General features: G+C 42.4%; 2 protein-coding genes across 6 annotated transcripts in view; one reads left to right on the top strand and one right to left on the bottom strand.

Moving 5' to 3' along the window:
* LOC145510508 (uncharacterized) overlaps window positions 1-5,338 on the top strand; it is a 329,761-nt gene extending 324,423 nt beyond the window's left edge. For both annotated transcript variants that reach the window (XR_014057071.1, XM_081501903.1), the window contains 2 exons: window positions 1,173-1,282; window positions 4,947-5,338. The gene's annotated coding sequence lies outside the window, so the exon portion shown is untranslated. The remainder of the gene's footprint in view (window positions 1-1,172; window positions 1,283-4,946) is intronic.
* SGCD (sarcoglycan delta) overlaps window positions 1-16,168 on the bottom strand; it is a 434,639-nt gene that overhangs the window by 157,738 nt on the left and 260,733 nt on the right. For all 4 annotated transcript variants that reach the window (XM_081501895.1, XM_081501896.1, XM_081501897.1 and 1 more), the window contains 2 exons: window positions 7,886-7,973; window positions 1,433-1,552 (listed from right to left, as the gene is read on the bottom strand). In XM_081501895.1, the coding sequence (XP_081358021.1) occupies window positions 1,433-1,552; window positions 7,886-7,973 (208 nt within the window). The remainder of the gene's footprint in view (window positions 1-1,432; window positions 1,553-7,885; window positions 7,974-16,168) is intronic.

The raw sequence follows: 16,168 nt of genomic DNA, 5'->3' as shown, positions 1-16,168 counted from the left end.
GTGAGGGGGTGTGAGGGGGTGTGTGTTTTTGTGTGCTTGTGTGTGTGTGTTATTATACTAGGCACTCAAGATCTACACAGTTTGAGAGCCTGGTAGAATATATAGTTGAAAAAGACCTAGAACTCAGGGAAGATGCTGGGTCTGGGGATGGAAACTTAAGAGTCATCCAGCAAGAAAGTTAGCTATGAATGTATATTATACCAGAGAGATAGACAGACCAAACTTATGGACTGAGGGTGGAGGTGATGATGAAGAGAACACAGCACTAGTGGAGAAGAAACAGGCAACTTCTTTCAATAACTAATAATGCAGACAACAAACAATAAGCTCAAGTAAAAATAACATAATAATTTAAGATAATAACATCTAGCACTTAGTGAACACTTCCTATTTTTCTAGCCACCTTACTAAAAAATTTACATAGATTATTTCATTCAATCCTTCCAATCTCAGAAGGTAGATACTTCTATTACCCCCACTTTATAGATGAGCAAAACAGGTACAGAGAAGTTGGATAACTTGCTTTAGGTTCACACAGCTAGTAAAGGATAGAGATAGGATTAAAACGATGGGTTAATTCCAGAGTCTGAACTTTTAACTGGTATGTTTCAGTAACTCTTAGCGAGCAAGAGAAGGAAAAGCAGGATTAGTATTAATAGCAGCATGAGTATTAACAGCAGCACCTACAGCTACCACTGAATGAACACTATTTTGTGTTTGGCACTATGATAAGTGTGTATAACATGATCAAACACGATCTGATTGAACCCTAAGGAGAACTTGAGAAGGCAGATGTTCTTAGCTCGATAGAGAAGAAAAAGAAACTAGCTCAGTGATGTTGTTAATTTGTCTAAAGTCACACAGTTAGTAGGTGACAGGGCAGGAATGAAGAGCCAGGTTAGCTTTAGGACCGGAACTCTTAACACACCCTGCTAGACTGTTTCAGTGCACAGTCAAATTCAATGATTTCAACTGTGGAACTAAAAAAGAAATTCCTGCAAATGTTTTTACAAATAAATTCTTGGGTCTTTCCACCATGACTTCTAATTTAGTAGGTCATGGTTGGCTCTATGAACCTCAACTTTTCAGAAGTTCCTGAGGTGATTCTGAATGTATAACTTGGTTTTGTGATCATGACAACAATGTATATAAGTCTTGACTGCTTCTTGTAGGACTGCCAATCTGAGGATTAGTGTACTTCTTGATATGAGCAAACATCCCCACTGGAAGTCTGGTGTTGGCAGACATGCCGTGAAGACTTATGATTCAAGAAATTTTTAAGGTGAGAGCTGGGAGGTTCCTCTTCCCTGTTTTATGAGAGTAAAATTACCTTTATAGGTAATTGGCCTAAATCATTCTAGACACCATTTCACTGTGCCTCTAAAATGTACACAGTAGTATCAAACCAGTTCAATGACTGAAGTTTCCTTACCTAAAACTCGTAATCTCTCGGCTCCTACTACCACTTCATTGTTATCTGCAGAGAAGAGCAATTTTCCAGAAACCGTCTTTACCTCAAACTTTTTGCCATAAGCTTCTACGGCTTTTGGCCCTAGAAGAGGGAGAGAGAGAATACATTAGTCCCACTACATTCAATTTCAAAGAGCTTTTCGCAGAACATACACATCTGACAAGATTGTATTGGACTTTAATGTAAGTGGATTGGTTTTCAGAAGTCAGCCGTGACAACCAGCCTCGTGACTCTAGCCATGTCTTGTCAATTACTTTTAATCATATGCTCTCCGGCTATGATTTTAAAAACCATCAGCCCTTTCCTCCAAACTAGTGCTTGAATGAGATTTCCCTCCGCTAACCACCAACTTACTGTCAAATATTGTAGATTTTGGCTTGTCTTTATGAGAGCACAGAACACTCACCACCTCTTAAAGGACTGGCATTTCTTTGGCCAGCCCCAACTGCTGGAATTGGCAAAGACATGCCAATTCTTCAAGAGGTGGTGAGTGTTCTCTGCTTTCATAAAAGGGCATCTTTAAATTCAGCTGAAATCTGTCTCATTCTTTACCCTTGACCCACTGGCTGTTTTTGACACCAGACAAGTATATAACTCATCTTCTAGCAGAAGAGGCTATAATATATTGTAATTGTCTTGAAAGCTATTGAATCTTTCATGCTGGAATTTCACTCAATAAAAAATAACTTCTAGAGGGCTTATCTATAGCAACAGACGCTATGCTTGAAGCTGGGGCTATAGTAGTGGTGAAAAGAAGACAAAGTCCCTGACCCCTCAGCACTTACCTGCCGATATACATTACAACATGTATTAGTAAATCAAACAGAAAACCACAGAGACTTTTATGTCCTACAGAAAAATTAGATCAGGTTAGTGTGTTAGAATTCTTAAAGAAATGGAGCTACCTAAATACCTGGGGTTCAGAAGGTTCCAAAAAGTTCAACCACAGAAATGCATCAGGATAACCTAGAGGTATAATCATCCTCAGTGATCTTGCTGCTGCTGCTGCTGCTAAGTCGCTTCAGTCGTGTCCGACTCTGTGCGACACCATAGACGGCAGCCCACCAGGCTCCTTTGTCCCTGGAATTTTCCAGGCAAGAACACTGGAGTGGGTTGCCATTTCCTTCTCCAATGCATGAAAGTGAAAAATGAAAGTAATGTTGCTCAGTCATGTCTGACTCTTTGCGACCCCATGGATTGCAGCCTATCAGGCTCCTCTGTCCATGGGATTTTCCAAGCAAGAGTACTGGAGTGGGTTGCCATTGCCTTCTCTGCCTCAGTGATCCTACCTGAGATCAAAAAGGAATTTATCTTTTGGTTTAGAAATTCATACAGAAAAAAATTTGAGGGTAGAGTCCAGAAAGCTTATATTTTCCACAAAACTGCCCAGGGGATTCTGATACAATTCTCCCTTAGTATCTGTGGGGGCTGGGTCCAGGATACCACTGGATACCGAAATTCATGGATGCTCAAGTCCCTTATATAAAACAGTGTAATATTTACATATAACCTATACATATTCTCCTGGATGCCTTAAATTACTGAATTATTTAGGATACCTAATACAATGTATGCTGTGTAAATAGCTGCAAATAAAATATCAATGCTATGTAAATAGTTGCCAGCACGGGGGCATATTCAAGTTTTGCTTTTTGGGTCTTTCTGGAATTTTTTTATCCCAAATATTTCTAGTTGTAGTTGGTGAATACAAGAATGCGGAACTCCTGGATATGGAGGACCAACTGCATAGCATTTTTCTTTCTAGTCATTTTTTAAGACAGTGTCACTTATTAGTAAAACATATTAATGAAAGGGCCTTCAATGCCTTCCATGTAAAGATCATTAGGAATACATTTGGAGTTGAACAGATTGGATTTTTAGCTCTTGGCCATAAGAGAGAACATACACCATGGGGAACTGTGGAGTTTCTCATCAAGAAGAAAGAACTTATAGGATCTGGCCCTTTATGATAGGTTATGTGGGGGAAGGGCTTTAGAAAGTAAGGTTTTGTTACGGATTAGATATTGTCAGGACCTGACAGTAAATTTATGATTAGCATTTTGGTAAATCTTATCTAGAGGAGGGAGGCCAGAGCAAGGCTAAAACTGTAAGAGATAAACAGCAGTCACTCATACTAGAGGGGGATAGAGGATAGTTTGGCCATTCTTGTGGTTTGGAAAAACGTTTCTATTTTTAATCTATGTTCAAACATGATCACAGTTGTATTTGTTTTTTGTTTTGTCTCCATCTTTCATGGTCACCAAGTGGCCTTGTCTGATGATGATGTTCTGTGAAACTCTGTTCACACAGAACACTAAAGCTTGGCTGATAGAACCAGGTTGGCCCCTGGATGTCTGGTGTCCGCCACTCTACTCTTTGGCAAGACTGTCACACTATCAGAAGACCATCAGAAGGCAAAAATTATGTCCCAACTTTCTCATTTTCTGGTAGTATGACTTTGGGAAAATCATTTGATCTTTCTGAACCTCATTTGCTTTATCTTCAAAATTGTGCTACTACCATCGCTTCTATCTACCTCAAAGAAAGGTTAAAAGGACTGAATTATACTGTGTTTATACAAAGAACTCTGTAGGTGGAAAAGAGCTGTGAAATGTAGGGGGGCTGCTTTTGTGATCATCATCACCACTGGGGTCATGACCACAGCCATTTTTCTCATGTAAGGTTCTCAATACATTGAAATGAATGAAGGGTGACTGTCTCTGAGTGAACTTCCCTCTTTCACATCATCATGTCAACTCAGCTGGCCCTCTGACAAAATGAAGGACACTGGAGAGGCTCTTTAGTGAGTGGGGGATTGAAACAGCAGACAGAGCACACATTTCCACATGGCATGGGACTAAGACGTTGTCTTCTCTGACTGCCATCATGCTGGATGTGAGAATGTGTGTGCTAAGTCATTTCAGTTGTGTCTGACTCTTCTGCGACCCTATGGACTGTAGCCCGCCAGGTTCCTCTGTCCATGGGATTCTCCAGGCAAGAACACAGGAGTGGGTTGCTATACCCTCCTCCAGGGGATCTTCCCAGCCCAGGGATCAGACCTGCGCCTCCTGTGTCTCCTGCATTGGCAGGCGGGTTCTCTACCACTAGTGCCACCTGGGAAGCAAGTGACAGCAAAGCCAAGGTCTCCCTCAAGGTCACCAAGTGAGCTAATGGTAGATCTGCATCTGGAACTGCGGCCTCAGAATTGTTCCATGGCAGAAAAGGCACGTTTACTTCTCTGGAAAGGGAAAGGAGGCTGGTGCCATGAGAAGAGGAGCTCTTAAGGATGTGAGGTATTAGGAAGCTAGAGTCAAGGATGAGAGAGGTCTTATAAGGACAGACGTGTACAATGAGGGTTTGGGATTAGGCTGCTTATGGAGGGCTAAGATGCAGCTATCTTCTTGGTCACAGCAAAACCTTCAGTAAAACCTATATTACTTGGAAATGCTTTGAGGATGTTACTTTTTCTTTTTAGGGTAAAGACTGCAGATAAGGAGGTCTACTGATAATGAATGAATGAATGTATGATCTCAGCACGGGCATGGGGTGAGTACAATTTCCCCAATCTGGATTCATTCAGATATGGTGTAATGACTTGGGAACACAAATGCCTGGACAGTGCTTTCAAGGACTTGGGCAAGACCACGAGACATACTCCCAAGGAGTTAAGAACACTGGCCTGTGTGTAAGCTGAGTTTTCTCTGAACCTATTAATGGTGTGTGAGATGCAAGTGCATGTACTGAAGAGATGACAGTCAAGAGAGAACACAAGACAATTAAGTTATTTTGTTTTTCAGGCCTTCTCAGAATACAATGTGGACTTTACCCAGAGCCAGTGAAATTGTAAAAAAAAAAAAAAAAAAAAAATTCTGCAGAGAAAAGTAAATGGAGCTGGAGACTGCTCAGGAGTTCTCCTGGCAAACTCACTGTTCCTCTCTGGGATGGAAAAGATCATTATTTGTAACCTGAAACTAATTTTCAGTTAACCCCTTTCTTCTCACAGTGGTCTATGTGTGAAGCACCTCCTCAATTCACCTCCTCCATCAGGGTGCACCAGCCGTGTCACAGTCCTGCCACTGCCATGCATCTGGAAGCTGGAAGGACCTGGGGCCATGAAGTCTCATTTCTTTCCTCATCCCCTTCATTCTGGGGCCTTTTCCCACTCTGGTCAGATGCTGTGTCAGACTTCTACAACTTTCCTCTCTGTAGGTCAGAGGGTTTCCCCTTTGCACCTACTACCAAGACAGTACTGAACCAGCAGAGGCATGAGTCAAATATGTGTTTGTGATCTCGCCTGGGAACCTAACCATCGTTTGGAACATTATTTCTTGTGAAAAGATTATCTGAATTGCTAACACTAGAATTTCTACTGGGCTTTTGAGACATTCATTAGGTAATAAGCTGGAGAGCTCTTGAATCCTCTGGATTGCCTTAGTAAACCTGGCTGCTTAGGCAGCTGGTAGCGTTTGCTGTCAGGTAAGCACACTACAAAGTGTAACAGGCCTTAGAAGGTATTTTCTCCTGGAACTGCTCTGTGCTTTCCACCATGTGTATCAGTGTAAAAGGAGAACCCTGAAGAAAAACCTTAGGGAGCCTGTGCTTGGGTATCTATGTTGGAGATTCTATTTAGACCTCTGTACTAACCATTCTAGAAGGCATCTTGAAAGGCTGCTACCAGCTGGTGTTAGGCTGGCTTTTGGCCTGTCTCATTTGATATTACCTTGTGCCTTACCTTAAGAGGTAAACAGGGGTCTCTGCTCCGGGGTCTGCCCTGAGCAGGGGAGACAGAAAGAAGATGAGGGAGGAGAGAGGGACAAGAGAGAGAACAATGGAAGAGGAAAAGGAGAGAGAGAAAGGGGAGGGAGGAGGAGGAAGAAAGAAGGAATCAGAGAAAGAGGGAAGAGGAGAGAGGAAATGGGGGAGGCAGAGGGAGACCAAGGGAGACGGAGAGATGGGGGGGAGAAGAGGGATGAAGAGGGAGAAAAGAGGGGTGGGGAAGGAGAGGGAGAGAGAGACTGACTCTTCCTGAGTAACAGTCATGCATCTAATTCCAGCTTTATCAAAACAAAATCTCTCAAGTCAACCATATCTCCCACTGCAAATAAATGGCAAATGATCAACAGGCTAAATAAGTTCCTTTTGAATGTGGGAATCTGGGAGCTGGAGGTCGGATTTATTTCCCTCCTGGAGGCAATTTTCACACATGCTGCTTAAATCATTGCTTACTGAAGCTGTTTATTTAATTATTTAGCATCATGACTGCCGGCCAGATGTTAGAGAAGCCAGGCCACTGAGCCGGGCGCCGGCTGAAGAGCTTGTTGTTTATGGATTACGGGCTCTGCCACAGCAGCTCCTCAAGTGGGAGCTGGTCCAAGTCACCCACCCGTCCCTCCAGACACCCATATCCTGCTGCAGCGGGAGAGTGAGGCTCCCCCTCCCCGCCAAGTGAGAGTCTGGGCACAAAGGCACCTGTCTCCCTGTGGCATGTTGATGAGTGGAGCTCCAGATGTTTCAGTCCCAGTTATCTTTCAGGACATTCAGGCAACTGGCTTCTCAAAATGTCCATCTGTATATCTCTCTCTCAGCCCTGAAGCCAAACAAATGGCATCTTCTGTCTGGAAGTCTAACATTCAGACATAGTCTCTTTCCCCCATCCACTGTGGGGGTGCGCAGAGGATCCTGTTTACTGCTGTTCATAACCTACAGAGGGGGTAATACCACCCAACACATTATGTGACCATGAGACCCGTGTTCATCATTAGAGTCGTTATTGTGAATAACCAATCCTTGTTTAAATTTCAGGACTATGCAGCTTAAACCCCACTGAGTGCTTTCCACGGCTGTTAGGAGCAGATCTGCTCTATTAAAAGGAACGACAGAAACATATTCGGGATGGAGGGGTGGAATACAGCTGCATCTTGCTATGGAGCTAGGTTCAAAGTCAGCATGTAGGGCAAATATGGCACCGATTCAAACTATCACTACAAATCCCTTTTACAATCCATAAAGTATGATGTGCACGGTTTTGTGTATGCTGTGCTATCTCCCAGTTAATCCAACACAGCCAGCTTTTCCTGCGGCACTGGAGGCGAGAGCTTCCCTGTGGCTGAACACCAGCTGAAGCAGCTGGCTGGTGTTTAGGGGCCATGCTACATGAAAAATTGTTTATTCTTCCTCCCTACCCCCTAAATGAGTATCATCAGATTTGCACAAGTTAAATGTGTGTATAGAATGAGCCTCTACCCTTGAGTAGCATCATGGAACACATGCTTTGTTCTCTTTTCTGATGCTGTAAAATGTGTGAGCAGACGTTCCTTCTTAGATACGTCACATGGTGCGTCATTCATCCTTCCATTCAGTGCTTTCTGAGGGATTAGCCTGGACCAGGCACTGCTGAGTTCTTTCTTTTCTTACCTGTGATCAGCTGAGTTAGAACTTTAGTCTGTTCATTGAGGATGTTCACTGTAACATTTCTGGCAGATTTGAAGTATAGGGCGTTACCCTGTAATAAGAAAATAAGAGAAACACATGAAAATAGCAGATTTCTTTTTTTTTTCCCATTATAGGTTTTTATAAGTTATTGAGTAAAGTTCCCTGTGCTACACAGTAGATCCTGTTGTTTATTTTATAGATGGTGACAAAAGATTTCTAAATAACTGTAATCCCAACTCTCCAAGGGCTGAACTGATCTTTGTTGTTTGTTTTTTTGCTGTTTAGTCGCTAAGTCGTGTCCGACTCTTTGCAATCCCATGGATTATAACCCGCCAGGCTCTTCTGTCCAAGGGATTTCCCTGGAAAGAATATTGGAGTGGGTTGCCATTCCCTTCGTCAGAGGATCTTCCCAACCCAGGTATAAAACCCATGTCCCCTGCCTGGCAGGCAGATTCTTTACCACTGAACCACCTGGGAAATAAAATTCTATTGACGTATCTTTATTTGAAAATCCTAGTTGTTTAATTATCCCCACATATATGATAATTAACTGGCATTCAGCCAACATGGATTTTCCCCAGAGAGACACATAGATAGACAAATATACTCAAAAGAGATTTCATATACACATACACACCCAAATTTGTTGAATCCAAGACTACAAGAACACAGAGCCCTTTAGCTTTTGCTGTAGATGCTAGTTAGCTCTGGTACACGGGATGATCAGGAATGATGATAGTCTCTTAACTTTACCCTGTCTAGTTCACAGCACCTCCAAAGGAATCATGAAGAGCCCTTAGTAGAGAGTAAATGCTTGTGTAAAACACACTAGGTCTACCCCTCCAGCAGGTCTACCAGCTGTGAGAATCCAGGTGCTTGGCAGGAGGATGGTAGGCTTTTTGTAGAGATGTTTGCCACATGTGGACACACAACCCAGGAGATCCAGCGTCTTCAAGAAGACCTCTGCCTCCCCTTTTTTCCTTTTCTTTATCCAGATTTTTTTTCTTCCAGGCATCCTCTACCTTCAATCCATCTCCCTTTTATCAAAAAGGGCACCTGATTCCTCTTCCACATGGTGGCAGACATTTCTAAGAATGACTCAGAACAAACACTGGTGTGCTTGTTGTATAAAGGTCCTGATAATAAATATTTTAGGCTTTGTGGGACATATTGTCTCTGTGTTAACTACTCATATCTGCTGTTTTAGTGCAAACCAGCCATAGACAATACGTCGACAAATGGGTATGGCTGTGTTCCAATAAAACTTTCTTCATGGACAAAAACAATTGAATTTCATATAATTTTAAACACTATAATCTTACCATGTCATACAATGTCATTCTTCTCCCCCCACCCCCTTTTAAAAATACTAAAAACTATCAATTTTTGGGTTGGGAAGATCCCTTGGAGAAGGAAGTGACAATCCACTTCAGTATTCTTGCCTGGAAAATCCCATGGCAGGCTGCAGCCCATGGGGTCACAAGGTGTCGGACACGACTGAGCAACTAAACCACTACCACCACCAAAAACTATCTCAGTTCACTGGCCGTTTGAAAACAAGCAGACATAGGCCACAGTTTGTCAACCCTCAACTTAGATGTTCTTCTTTGCTTGGAATAAGCTAAAGCTATAAAACAAAGGATGAATCTCTGACAGAATACGTCAGTAACCAGATAGTTGTTATTAGAAAAAAGAATGTGGGTAGTCATCCTCATCTTTTCAAACCCTTGTTGCCACATGGCATCTGCCTGAAAATTCACTAAAGCCACTATGGATTGAGTCTCAAATACAGAGAAACCACTGTGCCATGTATTGTGAGGAAAATGAAGATGGGAAAGACCCCCTTCACCTTCAAAGTCTTATGTTCCAGTGGGGACAATGACACAGCACACACACCTACAATACCAGGCAGGGGATGGCAAGGGTAATTAGAGAGTGGCAAACTGTGTTCTGAGACTTTCGTGAAGGGTGAGGCTATCCCTGGCTTAAGGATGCACAGAGAGAAGCAAAGGGAGTAGTCATGCGTGAGCTGAATTTCCCAAGAGAGGATAGGATTTTCCCAAGTTGGAACAAAAAAACAAGGAAGATTATGGACTCTCTCATCTCTTTTTCCTTCTAAAACTGGTGATCCGTAGGCCCTGCCCAGTGCCTGGAGATGGTGAAGAGGCAGGGTTGTGCTGACTGCAGCTCAGGTCGAGGTCTGAGTTGTTTTCACAAGAGGCGGGGGCAGGGGGGGTGGTTTGGGCGGCCACCACCAAGGCATTATCCACACACCGATGGTTAGAGCCATGGGCCCTCTCACCCAAGGTTAACCGCTAAAATGGATGGACGACTCATTCAAGCCCTGAGGAACCAGTTAACCTTGAGTGAGGGCTCTTGTCCTAGTGTTGAGGGAAGAGAGAACTGCCACATCCAGGCAACCACTGACCCCCACCCTCCATTAATGGCTTGAAATTAAAATTTTGCCTGGTGAATAAAGAATATTTTTTTTTGTTCTGTTTTTTAATTGGAACAGGGAAGAAGAAATACACTGAATCTAAAGTTGACATAGTTCTTCTTTTCCCTGTCCATTAGAAAACAAATGTTAACCAAAAATTGTTTCTTTTTGCCATTGCTTCTGGCAGTGCTTAACTCTTCTACTGAAAACTTAAAAAGCAAGCTTTTTAAGGTCAAGCAATGTGAGAATTCAGAACTTGGAAACTGCAAGGGGGGTATAGGTTTCTAGAAGTTAATGTACTAACTCTTCAAATACTGAGCAACGTGACACTGCAGAGGGGTGACCCGGAATCAGAGAACTGGATAAACTCCACAGCCACTGACCAGTGTGTGATTCTGAGCAACTTAATTGCTCTGTGGTTCATTCTCTGCAACATCGATAGCAGCAGCAGCAGCTGGGACTGACATAACGGAGCCCTCTCTATGAGCCAAGCACACAGTAGAAGCCCCGGAGTCAGGCTACCTAGTTTCCAATCTCTACCACATTCCATTTGGCTGACTGAGTGAGTTAAGCATTCAAAGTCTCTAGTTTCTTGATATGTGATGTCGCACATATTATAATTAAATTATTAAAATAGACATCTGATTACAATTATTAAATTCTATATGTAATTAACCATCTATGTTCCAGGCACACAGTAAGTCCCCTATAGTTGGTAGGGTTGGCAGACGGGGTGGGTATACAGGGCAGGTTAGTGACAGAAGCAGGAGGAGGAGGGGGTTGGGGGAGAAAGAAAGAATGGAGGGCGTGGAAGATGACCTTTGTCTGTATATCCTAATCCTTACAATCCACCTGTGAACTAAGTTTCGGGTATCTTCTACGTCCAATATTCTGTTTCCAGACTTCAAAGGATCTCCCTATAGTTGTAGGTTTTTCACTACTATCTTTCAAATGCCAGTATTTTCAAATGTACCAGCCTGTCCTTAACATTCACAAAATTCTACTGAGGAGAAAAAAAAATCTCCTAACAGCTTTGATCAAAGTTTATAGTGAGAGATAAAATACAGCCAGTCTTTCCCTTTTACTGCTGTGTCAAAACATAATACCTTCGCATTAATTGATCTGTTGTGCTAACACGCTGGCAAACAGTCTTTGCTACGTCAGGATTTAAACAAAAAGCCACATTCTAGCCTGGGACACCTTGCCGTGATCCTCCCAAATACCTGATAACAGAAAGGTTGCTGGGAAAACAGCAGGAACCACCAGCTAACAACCGCTGAAGTGCCTCCCCTGACAGCTGGGTCAGTGCCGTCGTATTTGTTCTCTGGCTTGGCTGACTAAGCTTAAACCAGGGAAAAGCAGCCAAGAAAAGCACCCCTGGGGTCTCTGTGGTATCAGAATGAGTAGGGGAAACACTTCCATGTCTGAGGAGACACTAAATTCTGCCCTCTCAGCTGCTTCTATTTCCTGTATCTCTCCCACTCCCCACTGCAGCCCCTGAGCCTGGGGAGGTTAATTTCTGCTGCAGGACAGCCTGCTCTGGGGCCAGTGAATTTCCCTAACTAACCTCAAGGCAACCATCTAAGCACAAGGGGCTTGTGGGTGACCAGGGGGAGACTTAGCCTCGGCTACTGGAAAGGAGTCTGGCAGACCCCAAACTGCTGTGGATTATCAGAGATCTGGACAGTGGCAAGTCAGTCAGTGGCCAATCAGCCCAGATTCTCCTGGACACAGGCTGAGGCTGTGTGGGACATGAGGAAGAAGGCACATAAAATTTTCCCCACTTCGGGAGAGCAGGACAGTCCACATCAGGACTCTCCTCAAACAACTAAAGCCTAGGGCATTTGGATGGATAAGAACCCCTGTTAATTTGCTTCTCTAGAGCACAACAAGCAGAGCAGGATCACACCTTTTCTTGATGACTCAAGACCACTCAATAAACATTATTTGTCCCACAATGTTTTCCAGGGGTTACTGTATGCAGGTGGCTATTTGAACACTTAATGGCTCCATCATGCTGACATTTTGAAATGATCTGTTCTTATATGAAGACAGTCTCTATAAACATCAAATACTTCAAAGCTTATATGGAAGAGCACTGGTTCACATCTCTTACCATCACAAGAGCTTTCAATTTGCCAGGATTCTCCTTCAGGTACTTCCCTCCCTGTGGTCCAAAATATGCTCTGTGCTCTCTCTTGATTGATTGACTTTAGATGTTAGCCACTGAATTTCCGCAATGGTATGGACTCTTGCACACAATTTTGGTCAAATCAATATTCAGAATCTACATTATTAAGGTTATGTGTATATTGTCCACAGCTAAACCAAGTCAAGCTCTTTAATTACATTTCCTTTTCCTTTCTTGCCCAATATTTTTTTTTCTTTTCGTAGAATAAATAAATGCTTCATATAAAAAATGCTTTTTTTTCCTTCTAATGTTGAATCCTTTTTCTTTAGGTTCTATTTTCTAGGAAATAACCTCAGCTTTAAAGTTCCAATATTTCTGCTGATTAAAACAAAAAAAACTTCTACTACCATACCTGTAATTTTCAAGAGCTTTTTCTTATTCTTTGAACCTTCCATTCATACCATCCCTTCTTTGTTTGAGTGACACACTATCCTCTCTTTGGGGCTTCCCTGGTGGCTCAGATGGTAAAGAATTTGTCTGCAATGCGGGAGACCTGGGTTTGATCCCTGGATTGGGAGCATTCCCTGGAGAACGGAATACTGGCCTCCCACTCCAGTATTCTTGCCTGGAGAATTCCATGAACAGAGGAACCTGGCCAGCTACAGCCCATAGGGTCACAAAGACTTGGACACTGACTGAGTGACTAACACTTTCATTCTCTCTTACAGGGGAATAAAAAAGCTCTTTGGAAGCTCTGTGTTTCTGGAAGGGCAAACCCTGCCATAGTGTACTGTAGTGGGGAATTGGCTAATTCAGTGGAGAACCTCCAAATGTCAATATCTGTGGGCAGTCAGTACCTGTGGGCTAGTTTCATCAAAGAGGGATTCTCAAAATTCCTGCCAGGCAGGTGGTAGATACAACCTTAGAAATCTGTTCTGATGTTGGAGGGGGAGAGGGCTGGATATGTTGCTATTCATTGCATAGACTTTCCTTCAAACCTGTTTTAAGTGCTTCATTCTATGTCTAACAACCAGAGCCTAGAGTTATTCTGGTTTAACTTTTTAATTGAAACATAGTAAATTTATAATGTTATGTTAGTTTCTGGCATATAGCAAAGTAATACAGTTTTCTATATGTATATGCTTTTTCATATCCTTTTCCATTCTAGTTTATTACAAAATATTGAATATAGTTTCCTGTGCTATACAGTAGGACCTTGTTGTTTATTATATATATAGTATGTATCTGCTAATCTCAAACTCCTAATTTATCCCTTCTTTCTTTCCCATTTGGTAACCACAAGTTTTTTTTTTTTTCCCTATGTCTGGAAGTCTGTTTCTGTTTCATAAATAAGTTAATTTGCATCATATTTTAGATTTCATATATAAGGGATATCATATGGCATGCATTTGTCTTTTGCTGACTTACTTCATTTAGTATGATAATCTCTAGGTCCATCCACATTGCTACAGATGGCATTATTTCATTATTTAAGTGACTTGGTAGTATTCCATTCTGTATCTGCACCACATCTTCTTTATTCATTCATCTGTCCATGAACATTTAGGTTGCTTCCACGTCTTGGCTTTGTGAATAGTGCTGCTATGAACATTGGGGTGCATGCATCATTTGAGTTGGAGTTTTTCTCTGTAGGCAGCATATTGTTATACAATCTGCTACTCTATGTCTTTTGATTGGAGCAGATAGTCCTTTGACATTTAAGGTAATTACTGAGAGGTATGTATTTAATGCCATTTTAAATCCTGTTTTCTAGTTGATTTTGTATTTTTTCTTTGTTCCTTTCTTTCTGTTTTTCCTTTTGTGGCTTGATGGTTTTCTTTTGGATTATGCTTGAGTTCTCTTCCTTTTGGTTTTTGTAAATCTACTGAATGTTTCCTCATTTGTGATTACTCTGTTTTTCAAGTATGTTAAACCATTATTATATTTACTTGCTTTAGACTGGTGATCCATATGGGTGGTCATATAGGTGCAAACAAACTTCTAAAATAAATCTTCATTTTCTTACTCCCCTCCCCAACATTTTATGATTTTGATCTCCTCATTTACAACTTCATATTTATCCTTTTGCTGTTCATTGCAGTTATCATCACTTTCACACACACAAAAATTTAATCTATGTACTCCACTCCAGTACTCTTGCCTGGAAAATCCCATGGATGGAGGAGCCTGGTAGGCTGCAGTCCATGGGATCACCAAGAGTCGGACACGACTGAGCAACTTCACTTTCATTTTTCCCTTTCATGCACTGGAGAAGGAAATGGCAACCACTCCAGTATTCTTGCCTGGAGAATCCCAGGGACGGCAGAGCCTGGTGGGCTGCCGTCTATGGGGTCGCACAGAGTCGGACACGACTGAAGCGACTTAGCAGCAGCAGCAGCAGCAACTGGTTTAAGTGGTTTATTTTCCATTTGTGATTTTTCTCTTTCCTATATATTCTTACCTCTTTTCTATTTAGAGAAGACTTTCTAATCCTTCTGGATGGCTTAACATTCTAGATAACAATCCTCCTATCTTCTGCTAGGCTGGAGAGGTTACTTCCTAGCTGGGTCAGTTGGGGATGGGATCTGGGTATAGATGCTGAGTTCAGTTGGTCTTCATGCAGATTTTCCAACCAGTGCATTTTGTCAGCCTCACTCCAGAGTGCATCATGACTACTGTGGACTCTGGGCACTGTACCTCAAGTGCTTTGTGGACAAGTAACCCTGTTCTACTGATTCTGGACAGTGACTCTCAAGTCTTCAGGGATATCTAGCTCCTGAGACTTTCTGGGCTCTGCATCCCGGATCCTCTTCCTTGATTTATTTTTCTTTCACTGCATGTTTGTAGATTCCAGCTCTGCCCGGTCAGCCCCGTCTCACTGACTGACTATCATCCCTTTCCATCATTTTTCTTCCTCTCTCTGTGACAATGTAAGCTTATCCCTTTTTAGTTTTGTCCTCTTACTGTCTTTTTGAGTGAGGTTTCTGAAGGAAGCAGAGGCTTATCATTTCTCACTGCTATCAGTCTATCTCTAGGGCCAATTCTTACTTCTGCTTTCTTAAGTGGAAAAAGCAGGTTAAACTGATGTGTAAGTCAAGAGCAAACGGTGTCTAGTCCAGGACCCAAGAACTTCTCTTAAGCATCTTATGTATACTGAGTATCTAGAACATACTATATACTGTCCTTGGCCCTGGACAACAGGAAGGGAGAAGCTCCTTGTCCATTAGGAAACACAGTCAAAGGAAAATAACCATGACAATAATGCAGTATCCCTTCCATTGAGATCTATGCTGTCCAGGTATGAAGGGCACAGATTTTAATATTTGCTTTTCATGCCAGTTGCATCAACACAGTTTGTACTGAAGTTATTTATCTTCACAATCCTACCTGGTAGTGTGTTTTCTTTGCTCTCGGAGGAACTAGCAATCCGATCTGGGAATGCAGATAAACAGACAAAACCCCAAGAAAGCACATAAAGAATTTCCACATTCAGGGAAGGTTTTCAACTCTCAGGGGGAAGGAGGTTCAGAGAAGGAAGGGATCAGAGTGGCTGGCATCCTGCAGCATCTTCCCAGAGGAGAACTGGGCTGGCTTCTGCCTTATCTGCCTGACAAAATGGCACAGCAGTTTACAGTAGCAGAGCTTCCACCCAATGTTGACTTAGTACAGGAGCCTGGCCTGTGGAGTAATGGTTCAG

Source organism: Giraffa tippelskirchi, chromosome 6 (genome assembly GCF_054371585.1).
Source record: "Giraffa tippelskirchi isolate mGirTip1 chromosome 6, T2T-mGirTip1v1.2.pri, whole genome shotgun sequence".
Classification (NCBI taxonomy): domain Eukaryota; kingdom Metazoa; phylum Chordata; class Mammalia; order Artiodactyla; family Giraffidae; genus Giraffa; species Giraffa tippelskirchi.
The sequence above is the reverse complement of the archived record's forward strand: the minus strand, read 5'-3'. Positions and strand labels throughout refer to the sequence as shown.